Here is a 14027-nt window from a genome sequence, read left to right on the forward strand (position 1 = left end):
ACACCAAACAGTTATGACAAATTCAGAGATGGTTATCAGGAAACAGCGTGAAGAAGAGCCCACCAGGGTTCATGAAGGAAAGAAGAGCGTGGGTTGGTGTGAACGTACCAAGGTGACCCCAATGCAAAATCATTATGTAGAAGAAGGCCTAGCTTTCAGGAAAGTTGTGAAATCCAAACAAAGGATTCACCCCCACAAACCTGTTTTACTTCTGTTAGAAACCAGGAAATGTTCATAAGCCCGGATATAGACTGCTGACGTCATTTTAGTCATTTTAGTAGACTGGTGATTGGTTATAAGTAGTTTTTTAACAATCCAATTGGACGTACATTATATTCACGATACTTTTATAGAACTACTTCTACAAAATGTGACAACAGGGTAACCACAGTCTGACAAGTCACTTCAGGACAGTGCCTATAGGGCAGAAGCACGACTACATGGGCTCTGCAGGGAGTAGACAGGGGCAGAAGCTCATTTTGCCTACACTGGTCATTGGAGTACTTAGTGGACGTATGTTTTCATGGTGATTTCATTGCTTGGCTCTGATCTGAGCTGCACTAATATCCTAAGTACCACAGGGTCATGGCCTAAAGAATTAATGGAGGAGATACCATGGGACTTTGGGGGGGATATTTTGGTAAGTTTGGTTTCTTCAAGTGTCCACAGTTTACATTTTTAAGAAAAGAAAAATCACTATCACATCCATGCTTCTCCATAGACCCTGATGACTATATAAAAGATTGATCATTTTGAAGTTGAAAGATTTGCTAAATCGTTTGGAACATAACAGTTGCCGGGACGACTAGACACCAAGCATGCAAGCCACAGCAGAGCTCTGAGACTTGGTAATTGTGTCTGATGGCTAGAAAAATCTTTGAGCACAGTTGGAAGTGGCTGAGACATTTGATTTCATTGCCGGTCATTTTCAAAGGCCTTTTCTAACAGGATTGAGTGCATTCATTGCTTTCCTTTTGTCGTTATTATGTTTTACACCGTTGCAGCAAGTTTGTGTGTTTTGTCCCAACAACTAAAGGAAAGCCTGAAAAAATAAAATGAAATCTGGGCAAAAGTAGTCTCCTTGATCATGAAAATGTTTCTGGCTTTTAAACAAAAACTCATCAAAAAGAACGAACGTGTTATCATATCCTGTTGTGAAGTGAAACTATCCACTGGTGTTTACACACTTTCAGGCTAAAAGCTCTGAGACTTGGAGCGTGGGGAAAAAGTCCACCAAACCCTTCCAGAATTGAAATTCCTGTACTTGTGAGGGTGGTTTGGACATAGGAAATGGGAAGCATAACCGCATGGAGGAGTCCCCACCATTCACACAACAAACGGAGCAGTATCTCATGTGTTATCTAGTCCTCAACGTCAATGTCCCAGGCGTGCTCACAACCCTCCTGGCATTGTTCATTGGCCGGATCAACCTCATCTGGTAATTGTAGAAAAGCTGCAAGAAAGTCTTTCCTTCAAATATACGAACAAAGGGATGAGCAATACAGAAAAAACTAAAGCTACAAAAATATGACTTTCAACTGAGAAAATAAATAAGTTTCCATTTATTAAGAGCTGGTGTCAGTGCAGCTAAGATACAACACCCATCCAGGAAATTCACCTGCCCCCCTTTTTGTCTTCTTTTATGAATTTACTAAAATACATGTTTACATCATTGGACAATTTGAAAATTGTTTTAGTAATCCATTGGCCTTCATTACAATTAATTGTGGTGGTGACCATCATTCTCCTCAAAGGAAAAGAGAGAAAGAAGAGAAAGATGTATTAAGGAGTCTGGCCACTTACTCATGTTGATTTTGCATTGTTTAGATACAGGGAAGATATTTGACAATGAAAAAAAGAAAAGAAAAAATATATTTCTTTCTAATAAATAAAAATAATTTAAAATGCTAGAGGCTATACATGACTATTTTAGTATGTTCATTTATAAATGAAATCATTTTCTTTTCCAAAATACATGGAAGCAATATTCAAGGCAGACAAAGAGAAAGATCTGTCTACTTTATTTTTCTTGCAATTCTCACTTATCCTAACGTCTCCACCAGTGATTCAGCATGTAAGAGGAAGAAAAGTCACGTCACCATTTATGAAGTTTGTCAGGCTTTAAAAAAATAGTTCTGGTCTCCTGGGAGTCAACATTCATCTTCAACTTCTCTGATTGGTGGAATCAAGCTGCTTGTGGATTTATATTGGTTGATCTGGTTAGCCATGTGGGTACTCATGGGCTTGATTTGAATGTTTCTGGGATAGGCATTATCCGGTTCATCTGTAAACCATTTCTTTTCTGCTAAAGGGCAAAACGGATAGAGAACAAGAAGGAGAAATGAGAAGCTTAATTAGTCCTAGGGTAAAGCCTTTGGAAAGTTCATTGAAAAAAAAAATGCAAAACTGTAATCGATAGAAGCTGACAGTGAGTAGTTGCTAAGAGATAGTGCAGTGTAGGGAGAACCCCAGAACGTGGGACACCTCTGCTGCCTGTGGCAAGTGATGGACCAATGCATCCTTGGGACTTGGGGGCAGCAAGGGGGCACCTCTGAGCATGAGGAGGGGTTGGAAGAGGAGCTCCAGCAATGTTCTCCGGGGTTCTTTTAGTGGTCTGGAAAGCTTTGGTGGGAAGGAGATGCTGAGTATATCAAATATTGGCCATGAACATTGTGCCTGAGGAAAGATTTGTGCATTCACGGATTTGAGTGGAACATAAAGGACATTGTCCCTGACAGAGAGCCAGTGATCTAGCATCTTAGGCAGGATCTCCTCATCTCAGCCTGTACCTGGCTTTGTTACAGACATACTTCAAGTTATAGCTCAATACACCATTCTTCTTATTTTTTTCTTTTTCTTTCTCTCTCTTTTTTTTTTTTTTAACCAGCCAGTTTTGAGGGTCTTAAAGTAAGCCCACAGATTGTGCTGGACAATGAGACTAAACATCAGAATAACAACCAAAGTTTGAAGAGGATTTTGAGATGGCTTTTATTTCATGAAAGAAAACTCTGTGTTGGTATAAAGTTAGGGAAGGAATTCCTAGTGGCAATATCTTAACCGACTATAATAACCCAAGCTGTTGACAAGGGAGCTTGACCAAGTCTTGGCATTTCATTTCCACTCTAAATACAGAGATGGCTGAGAGAATGCTGAGTCAGAGGACTGGGTGGGGTGGGGGGGGGGGGGTTTGTGCCAGTGGTGGGGGGGGCGCTGAGGGTGGGGGGTAGAAAATGGCCTAGCATCCTCTCAGCATTTCAGTGCTGTTTTACACAACTCGGCCTCGCCCCTGCCTTTTTCTAGGATTGAAACTTTCTGGATAACTGACCCTGTGTTCAGACATGAAGAGACTGGGCAAATTGGACATTCTAATTTGAGAGTCCTATTTGTGGCTTAGGAAAAGAAAAGAAAAAGGGGAAAAGCTTTCAGGCACACCCACGGCTCTAAAGACAATGGCCTCATTGCTGCCTATCAGAACAAGTCACAACAGCCTGGTCAGGGGTCCCGGACTGATCTGTTAACCAAAATCGCTCACCTGGCTAGATAGAAGAGTGCGTGGAGGTACATGCGCATGTGTGTTTTTACGTCTGTACGTCTGTCTGTCTGATAGCCTAATGATCTATAAATTCAACACCTGCCGTCAGCTCACAGCCACTCTGCTGCTTTCTGCTGGATGCGTCCTCTCTCCTGCTGTGTCAAGTCTGAGCCCTCAGTGTAAACACTGTCGCTGGAGCTGGGGTGTGCCTCCATGAGAGCCTGCTCATTACCCTTTGTTCCACAGCTCAGTTAACCCCCAGGAAACTACCTTCTCTCCCATCATTCTCCGTTCCCCTTTCTCCTGCTCTGGCCCTCTCACCTATTATAATTAAGTTCACTTTGATTTGAACAGATTGGACGATAGGAATTCATAATGCTACATCCTCACAGTGAAACTAACTGATTAAGTGCTTTAAATTATTCCCCCTGACAGAATGATAAAGTTACAATCTGTTCTGAGATGATCTACAGCTTGCCAGACTCCTACAGCTTCTTTCTACATTCATTTATCTTTTTGTCAAGCAGAGTTTTTTTTTTTTTCCTAAGCTTCAATTCCATAGATCTTTTAAAGTCATCAGCACATCTGAATTATTAATGAGGCTTTAGAGGCAAGGTTCCTGATGGACTGGTTAAAAAAGGTTGTATAGAAATCCAGGACTGTGTACACATCAAAATAATTTCAGCTCCATTTAAAAAACCATTTAGTTCAAGTGTGACATAGATGAACCATTATGCATTTGTGGAAACCAATTTTTTGTGATCTACGATTAAACTAACCTTTCAGAGAGGAGTAGAGTGTGATGGTTATCATGTTTTAAAAGCATTGCCAGGCCGCTGAAACAATTTCAAACTCCGACTTTTTCCAATGGTTTATGTGTAAAGATGGTTTTCAGAAAAGCAGACCCAGGCGTCTGTGCTGTTTGCCTGAGCTGCCCTTGGTTTTGGCTGTGGCACTGCGGGGACTGATTGTGCAAAGGGATTTAGTGCTAGGCTGGACATGCCAGGTTGGAAAGGAAACTGAACTCTGCTGATGGAAACGAGTAGGTCTTTTGGGCGAAAGACCTAAGACAGCTGCAATTTGCTGAAATTTTTACAACTGCTGCAGAGAATAATTGTTCAGAATTTAGTCTTTACAGTTCAATTCAAAGTTGGCATTTTGACCTTTTGCAGCAGAGAGAATATCAATTTCCTTCTGCTGTCAGTAAGAAAGAGAGCATTATTTCCCCGTTTAAGCTTCATTCTCTCTTTCCTTCTACACTTCTTGCCATAGGAGAAAATCTATGCAGAGTAGTCCCTGTGTTTTGGCCATTCAGCTTCCACACAAGAAGGAGTTATGTTCCGGCACATCCTGGTAATGAGTCGAGGTTTTCATTATGCCTGAGAAACAGGCTTTTTAATTTGGGTGCCTTATGAGATATAAATATGTATGTTGTTGGAGACTTGGTTGGATAGGATGTTGAGGAAATTGAAATATACCAATGCTCTGAGCATCCTAGTAAAATATCCAGGGGCAGAGGTATTTTATGAAGAGATTCTTCCCAAAGGGCATCAGAGGAGCACACACTTTAATGATCGTTACTCGTCTGCTTCAACAGAGAGTGCTTCAAGTAGGACTATGACACTTGGGTTTATTGAATCTCGCCTTCCAAAAAGAGACTGTGCCAGAGGAAGGCTACAACATTGGCCGGGAGGAAGAATACTCAGGGAAGGGATTCAAGTAAGTACTGAATATGTACTGTTGGTCCAGGATAAATCCAAATCCCTGAGTTTATCTCCTCTCCCTGCCTCATCCCACAGGCCAGAAAGATTTCTGGGAGCTTCATTTTTGTCCCTGGGACGGGAAGGGTGACAGATCTGGCTGTGAGGGCCTCCTCCCTCCAGAGAAAAATAGCCCCATTTGTTAACAAGCCTCTCTCGAGGCTGCTGAGCCTGACATCATCACAGCAAGGGTGGTGTGTGACCTGCCCAGATCAGTGATGGGAGGCGTGGCAGTCTCTGAAAATGGGCTAGTAACATGAGATACAACCCAGACACTGACTGCAGAGAGATGCTTCTAGAAGAACTGGCACTGTGGTCGGGAGACGGCACCTATGGAGACCAGCTGGGCCATGAGATACACACCAAGGACTGGCAGGGAGGCATGGGCTAGGGAGATGTCCTGGGGCAGGAGGGTAAGGTCAAAGGGATCTGGGGTCTCACACGGGAGTTGCATGGCTCCAAGCAAGTCACTGTGTAACTGAGCTCAGTTACAGCTTCTCTTCTATAAAAAGGACTCGTGATCAGATCTTCCTAACGCTGTTGTCTAGATGAAAGGGGCTAGTGCTGGTGCACCACTTAGCACAGGTCCAGATGCCTGGTAAGTAAGTGCAAGCTCTTGAGCATCTGTTAGTAATGGCAGCCGCCATGACGGCAGAGGGGCAGAGTTCATAGGCCAGTTTTCAATGCCATTCTGCCGCTTTGTGGCTGGATGACTTTGAACAAATCTGTCCTACAGATTCCTTTGAACAGAGAGGCGAACTGCGTGTACATCTGAGCTTGTGTGAGGATTGAGTGAGTTACTGCCTGTAAACTGCTTAGCAGAGTCTGGCACTAAGTGAGCGCTAAGGTGTTAGCTTGTCCTGTGAGGTTAGCAGGAACGTGAGTATTCTCAGTACTAAAGGGCTCCCGTGACGATGGGTGGTCCTTTTCCGTGTGGCCGCAAATGAGCTGGGGGAAGAGATCTAAAGGTCATAAACTGGGGTGTTGGCCTGCAGAACGGGGCTTTTGGCAGTAGAGACGACAGAGGAAGATTTGCTTGGGTTATCTTCGTTTGGAAGGAAATGAGAGGAAGGAGTGACCCAGTGTTCTTTCTGGTGAGTCTAGGGTTGCTGCCCTGCCGTGGGACCTGCATCCTTAAAATAATGGTTTTGTACTTAACAGGTGCCCTGCCCCACCCACAAGCCATCTGTGTCTACTTCCATTATGGAGATAGAAGGGTCCACGGTAAGAGCTACGACTTCCTCAAGCCACGAAGAGCCTGGAGGAGTGGGCTGTGGGAGGTAAGAGCCCCAGACCTGGGCTTCCCTGACCGCTTGGGTACCTGCAAGCAGAGAAACAGGCTGGGCTGTGAACACTGAGCCTCTTTGCTGGCTCCGTGGGTTGTCAGTGCCATGGGATTTCTCTTTTTCACATAACTGCTCCCCAGAGAAGAATGCGTGAAAGGAGAGACGATAATACAGCAAAGGTATTTGGAATAATTGGCCCTCTTCCTGCTGTACCACAAGCTGAGGTTTAGAGAGAAAGGGCTTGGAAAAGGTTCCATGTGGATAGAGACAACAGCCAAGAACGGTAAGCCCTAACCAGGAGCTGAAGCCTTCAAAGATAATGCTGGATGGTTTCACAGCTCACTTTTCCAGGAGGAAGGCTGGCATGTGCCCTCTGCCCCACACACCCCAAGACCCTCAGGGGATCCCACCCATGCATACTGCCTTCTTCCCTCTCCATGGGCAAAGTATGGCTATTTCATAGAAATGAAAACCATCCCTACCATAACCAAAGTAGCCTCCGTTTATGAAAACTGACACTTATTTGCAGTTGTCCGCCATGACTCTATTTGCCTCTTTTAACTAAAGTCTAATGCTGCCATTGGCTGGGCGGAGCAGACTGCCTGCTCTGGCCCTTTTCTGGGGACTTTGTGCGGCTGACACCCCAAAGACAGATTCTTCACTCTTCCCTTTCCCGTGGCAGGGGACCATTCCCTCTCCCCTCCCTATGCAATAGATGTGCAATCTGGTGGGAGACAGGCAAGCAGTTTAGTGACAGGTGCCCACAGCTTATTCTGCATCACCCTTTTATGACAAAGCAGGAATGGGCTGAAGAAGCTGAGTGAGACACTGATTTTTACCCTGTCTTGACTTCCCCGGGCCCCGAAGTTTCTATACGCTCTTCTTTATCCTTCAGGAGCCTGTTGCTATAGGAACCTGACAGGTTGATTTAATTGTCTCTATTGGGATGCAGACACCTTTAGGCTTTTCCCATGCTGAAGAAGAGCCAGTCAAAGGTTTTACTGGTCATCTGAGATCTTGACAGTGCTGGCAGGAGGCAAAGGCAGTACCTCTGTCTTGCTGTACTTATAAAGCTATTCTCCCTCTCAGCCGTGAGCCCAGCTCCAGAAAGTGCCAACAGCACAGAACATCAGGAAGCACCCAGGGAGCGTTCTTGTATTTTTTTTTTTTTTTTTTAAGATAAGGGAGTAAAGATAACTGATAACTTGATGAAAGGCCTGAAAATATTTAAGATAATTTATTTTAACATATTTACTGAGCATTTGTATTAAGGGTCTGGGTTACAACCTGTAATATTCAACAGAATTTGAAACTTCTCCCAGTTGTGGTAGAACTCTCTATATAAGGGTCCAGCTTTCTCTTTATCCATTTGAACTGGCTTCAGGAAGGACCCTGGGCAGCAGTCCTTAGGGATGTTGATGATTTTATGATCATCCGAGTGAGGGCTGAGGCTGAGAGCTTCACCACACCTCCTGGTCTACTCACTTATTTAAGGTTCAGGCCTGTCAAAGCCTAAAGCAAATTGGACTGAATGGCTTATAAATTGCTTCTCTTGTAGAAGGGTACAGATAATTGAGTTTCTAGCTGTTGGTCTTTTTAAATGCATATACTTTCTCTTCAAATAATTCTTTCACTTTCTACCTTTACTTTCTTCCTTCCTTCCTCCCTTCCTTTTTTCTTTCTTTTTCTTTCTCCTTCCTTCCTTCTTTCCTTCCTCCCTCTCCCTCCCTGTATGTCTTTTTTCTTTCTCTTTTCTCTTTTCCTTCTCCTTCCTTCTTCCCTCTCTTCCTCCCTTTCCTCCCTTCCTCCCTTCTTTCTTTTTCTTTCTTCCTTCTTTTCCTTTCTTTCTTTCTTCTTTCTTTCTCTTCCTCTCTTTCTATGTCATCCTTATTCTTTTCTTTTTTCATGGGGAGCAAGAAGGGGAGAGACATAGTATGAGAACCTGTGTGCTTCCCTTCTAAAAGAACCTGAAAGGGGAATGAGGCAGTTGGGAGTCACATGGAAAACAACGGAGGAGACTCTTGGTTCTAGTGAGGAAAGTACAACAGAGTAGTTTCAGCTAGTAGAAGAGAGGTCATGATACCTATTCATCATTGAATGTATCATTAGCCACATACTACAGTCAACTCTCAGTTGTGTGCCCAAAGTCCCGGGAAAATTCCAAAGTTTCATCTTATGTCACAGTCTGTTCCCATTCCATTCCTGTCCCAACATCATCTCATCAGAGCTGCTAACAGATTGTATATAAAATGCGTTTTAGAATTACTTCCCTCTATCTGCCCAATCTCTTGTTGGGATGAAGCAAATGCCGGAAAGGCAGGAGGCAGGAGAGACTTGGGTAATGCAGGGCCTGAGCTGGGAGGCCCCAGATAACTGGGCGTGCTCTGTGAGTTGATGCACACAACTGAGCAGTTTTCATTTGGGGTCCTACTAATCACACATAAAGGAGACCAATGCTTTTGTCACTAATAAACCTCCTGGTCTAAATTAAAAGGAGGATAAAATATGAACCGAGAAGCAGGTTTGCCAAATGGAATAGCTGCAAATGTTTTCCAGCAAAGTTTATCACCTGGCATCGTACTTTGATTTAGCAGGTCTTGCCAAGATAAACACAGAGATGTGGACAGACCAATGGGGGGCTGGGCTGGGGTGGTGGTAATGGGGGGGATGTGGAAGAAGCTGGGTTTCTTGATGGGAAAATGCTTTTGGACTTGGAGCAAGGTACCAAGGTGGGCAGGGAGGCCACGTGCAGATTTAAAGGCAAGCCAAATGGAGAGAAGTTCCCCCCAAATTACCCAACCCCAAAAACCAAGAACACCAAAACAAACTCTAAGGGATCTAGCAGTAGCAGCAGCATAGCCTCATCGCGCTGAGCAATTTAGAAAGTGGAGGAAGGAGGAGAAATAGGGAAGGAAGAGGAGGGGAGAGGGAAGGGAGGAAAAAAAAAAAAAGCAAAACAAACTAAATAAAACCACAAACAGAACAATATAAATAAAAATAAACAAACCAATAACAGAATAAAATTTGTAACTCCTTTTTTTTTTTTTAATTTCACAAAAGTTTTCACAAGGACAACGGTATAGAAGAAAACCCCCAGCAGTGGCTAGGTCATGCAGAACCATTAATTGTCATACCTTGGCCCATTCTATTCATCCTTGTTGCACTTTAGAGAGAGAAGTAAGCTATGTGAGTTTTACAATGCTTTTAAACTGTCATATTTCCTGTTGAGCACTTTAACTGGCACATTCTTATAGTTATAAATGTTCTATGGGCACAACTTTATAACCTCCTTTGCAAAGAATGCATGAAAAGCTCTTCAGGATCCCAAACTGGGGTATATGTGTGTGTATATATATACACACATATATGTATATATATGTGTGTATAGATATATATAGAGAGAGATAGTTCTATATAAAAAGATAGTTATACATAATATAGAAATCGATGTATATAGGGAAAAAATAATTTGAAAAAAATTCTTCCACTCATAGGGCTTTTTAACATCCATGTTTGCAATTTTGCCCCACCCCATTCCTGGTCTGAATACTGTACTGCCCTGTCTTTGGTATGGGGGCAGAGGTTCAGACTGAGGCTCACCATTTTGTCAGTAAAAGTGCTTGTCAATTCACACAGCAAGCAAATCTCCAAAGCTATCATGCTTGGGGGGAGAGAGGGTCCGAAATCTAAACTCAAAGCATTCACCATAAAAACACCTTTTTAGAGATGGTATAGGTGTGGCTTTTTCTCCTCCCCTCCACCCCTATTCTGCTCTATGGAATTTTTTTTTTAAAGTAGACATTTCAAATCGGTATACACCAGCCCAGGGCTAGTCCACACATACATGAATTCAGTTCCAGTGGAGGTGACCGATTTGAAAGAACTACCACCCTGTCCAAAGCCTGATTTGCGTGCATACAACATCTAACAACTATATATTGAAAAGGGGATTTTTCTACCTTTCCTCTCATGCTTACTAACTTAAAAAGGAAAGAAGGAAAACAAAAGAAAAAAAATTACACCAAAATGTGTTTGGCTCACTGTTGCACACTTCTCCCCCACCTCGTGATGACAAGGAGCAGCTCGCTGTTGTTGTCATTCGCCTGAGTGAATCGGTGTGTTCAAGAAACTGGGAAGCGGGTTTCCCACTAGCTCCCTGCTTTGGGTCAGCACCATGCAGCTGGGCCAACAGTCTGAGGCGGTGGCTAGCTTTTGTCTTTGTTGTGTCAACTGTGGCTCGATTCCCCCTACCTTCTGATTTATTTAGCATGTCAGCTCCTAGAAAAACATGATCTGCTGCTGGGTTTATCTTCCTCATGCTCTACCGCGGCCCCAGCCCTTGCTCCTACCTGGCATCGGGGCCCTAGCTAATCAAACAAAGGGGAGTAAAAAGGTCCCCTGAGAACGCATGGAAAAATACTCGCTCTTTCCTGAGCATTATTTATTCTGTACATAAGGTAAGTAATTCACCTTTTAAAAGATGTAAAAGTCCCAGGAAGGCAGTTTTTAATGACTTACATCTGATATTTATGATACATAAGGCTTTTCATCCCAAATGTCAAAAGTGAAAGAAAAAAAAAATAGCTAGTCATATGGCATAAGGAGACAGCATAACAATTTAATACGCAATCAAACCTCTGTTCACTTAAATTAAATGACTAGAATTTGATACAGCCACTAATGGGATACTATTCTTTCCTCCACAGTAAGGGCAGAAACGTTCACACGAACTCCCAGAGGAAGCGAGCTCCGGGACAAAAAGGCCTTGGTGAGTAAAAAATCTTGGATGTTCTCTTATAAAAGCAGGTGCTTAATAATCATCTACACAAATGGCGAAAGCCTTTTAAATGCTTTGCTAGACTTCAGCCCAGAGAGTGGAAACAATCGATATGTTTTGGTTGCTCGTTTCAAATAAATGTGTATGTATATATTACTGCATGTGTATTACAAAAAAAAAAAAAAAGAAGGAAGGAAAACAACAACAAAATCAAAACCCGAAGCACCCTGATAATCCTGGTAAATCAGAACAAACTTTTCTTCTACGTTGACTAAGCTTGCTTTGCATAACTGACATCGATCACAGTGGCTCTCCTCTACTCTGCGAACCGCTTCCTGCAGTGAGCTGTTTATGTCTGGAGCATGCCTTTCGGTTATTTCTCCCCTAGAATCATAAATAACTTTTGGTCCTTCTGCTTATTTGCTGTTGTGCTCAAGGGTTTTATGGTGGTGAAATAAAAATGACAACCACATGCACACTATCATACATATGCAAATATGTGTAAAAAAAAAAGGGGGGGGACTACAGGGGAAAAGGGGGAAAGTTACTGTTGGAAACACCCACTGGGGAAATGAGTGGCAGATACAGTTTCACACACGGTGGCAGTGGCTACACATATCAGAGGCGCTCTTCCTGCACGTACTTCTGTTTGTCTCGGGACTCCCGGGACTTGGGTCGGTTCTGTCGGTTTGCCGTGGACGGGATGGAGTGCACGGAGGAACTCTTCTTGCTGGAGGACTGGGACGAGTGGGAGGAATGGGAAAGGCTGGCCCGGGACTGGCCGGCGTTGTGGTCGAACTGCATCAAGCAGAAGATCAGGTCTGTCGGCACGAGCTCAAACTCGTACGGGGGGTTGGTGATGACATACCTGCACGGGAGAGCAGAGGGGTCAGGGCATGAGGATAACTGGGTGCATAGTTCACCCCCCTCTGAACCAAGAGGCTCCTCGGGTCTTGAAGAGCATCTGGAGGATGGGCTTCTAGCTGGTCCAAGGCCTTCAACATTGTCTTCCAAGCTGAACTAAACCTTCCTCTCTTTGGCTCGGGGCGGGAAGCCCACACGAGGTCTGGCAGAGATGCTGAATTAGTGCCTATGACAGGAGAACCAAACTGTGCTTCCTACGGTCCACGTGCCCCTTCCAATTCAATATCAAGTTCAAGTCTGATTCTGAGTGGCCCAAATGCACTGCAGCTTTTGTTCCAGACACACACAGGATCAAAAAAAAATTTACTGTTTCCTCTATAGTAGTACACCTCGAAGTGGATCCTCAAGCCGGACATACCAGGAGTCTCACTTCTGGCTATATACTATAATCTCTATACGTTAAAAAAAATTATCTATCTTTTCAATCCAGAGCAATTAAATCAGAGAAATCAGAATATTTTTAAAAAGTACCCCTGGTGATTTTTTTTTTTTTTTAAGATTTTATTTATTTATTTGTCAGAGAGAGGGAGAGCGAGAAAGTGAGCACAAGGCAGGCAGAGGGAGAAGCAGGCTCCCTGCTGAGCAAGGAGCCTGATGTGGGACTCGATCCCAGAATGCTGGGATCATGACCTGAGCCGAAGGCAGCTGCTTAACCAACTGAGCCACCCAGGCATCCCACCCCTGGTGATTCTAATGTGCAAGCAAAGCTGAAAAATACTCATCTTACAGCGTTGTTTCTGGAGGTGTAATATACAGACACACTGAGTTTGGTAATTCTATGACATACTTTTAATTTAGGATCACTGTGAATTTATTTTAATGCAATTTAAAAAATATAAAGAATATAAAGAAAATATAAAGAATTAAATATATAGAACATACAAACTGTTATATTTTTCTGCTTAAATTGATAATACATAATTTTCTTGAAATAAATACATAACAGTTTAAAAAGTCCATTAAGGGGCGCCTGGGTGGCTCAGTGGGTTGAAGCCTCTGCCTTCGGCTCAGGTCATGATCGCAGGGTCCTGGGATTGAGCCCTGCATCAGGCTCTCTGCTCAGCAGGGAGCCTGCTTCCTCCTCTCTCTCTCTGCCTACTTGTAATCTCTGTCTGTCAAATAAATAAAATCTTTTTAAAAAACAAATAAATAAAAAGTCCATTAAAAATATAGTCAGTAAAAATACAGGAATCTAAGATATGGCAGAGGAACCATCTAGCTTAAACACTAGCAATATGAAATATCTATTAGGGACCAACAGAATGATCCCAGTAGCTGGAGTTTAGAGGAGATGCTCCTATTCAGGAACTAACCTATAAAACTTGATTTCTTCCCACAATATCTTTACATCTGCTATGAGTGATTAAAGAAAAAACCTCCCATAACCTTCAAACTCAGTGTTGGATGTAATGTGTGCAGAGTCAGTTTCGTACTGAGAGCACATACGCAAGTATGCACTGTCGTCATTGTGGGGGACAAGAGAAGGTATTTCTGTCTCTGCATTTGGGTTGGGAGAGCAGAGTGGAAATATACTCACCTCTTCGTGCATTGGCTGGGGGTGCTGAGGTGAGCATCTCTCAGCCGGTAAATTCCAAAACAAAGCATATTATATGTTTTCAGAGCTTTGCAGAACAGATCACCATAACAACCACCATCCTGGGAGACAAGAAAAGAACAGAGAGAAACGTTTTTATTTGTCTGAAAGCAGAAGTCCAGGGGGAACAGACCCTTTTCATGAAAGCTCATGT

The 14027-nt window shown here is 43.2% G+C and overlaps 1 protein-coding gene across 17 annotated transcripts in view; it reads right to left on the reverse strand.

Moving 5' to 3' along the window:
• Positions 1 to 1544: 1544 nt before the first annotated feature.
• Positions 1545 to 14027, reverse strand: part of LOC111144685 (potassium calcium-activated channel subfamily M alpha 1) — a 726020-nt gene continuing 713537 nt past the window's right edge. For 4 of the 17 annotated variants that reach the window (XM_022499095.1, XM_022499090.1, XM_022499097.1 and 1 more), the window contains 4 exons: positions 13817 to 13935; positions 11999 to 12223; positions 9713 to 9741; positions 2151 to 2302 (listed from right to left, as the gene is read on the reverse strand). In XM_022499095.1, coding sequence (XP_022354803.1) covers positions 2151 to 2302; positions 9713 to 9741; positions 11999 to 12223; positions 13817 to 13935 — 525 coding nt within the window. Of the gene's footprint in view, positions 2306 to 9712; positions 9742 to 11973; positions 12224 to 13816; positions 13936 to 14027 lie in introns of those variants that run through there. The other 13 variants (XM_022499103.1, XM_022499105.1, XM_022499100.1 and 10 more) reach the window with 5 other exon arrangements.

This window comes from Enhydra lutris, unplaced genomic scaffold (assembly GCF_002288905.1).
Source record: "Enhydra lutris kenyoni isolate GAN:26980312 unplaced genomic scaffold, ASM228890v2 scaffoldscaffold12, whole genome shotgun sequence".
Lineage (NCBI taxonomy): Eukaryota > Metazoa > Chordata > Mammalia > Carnivora > Mustelidae > Enhydra > Enhydra lutris.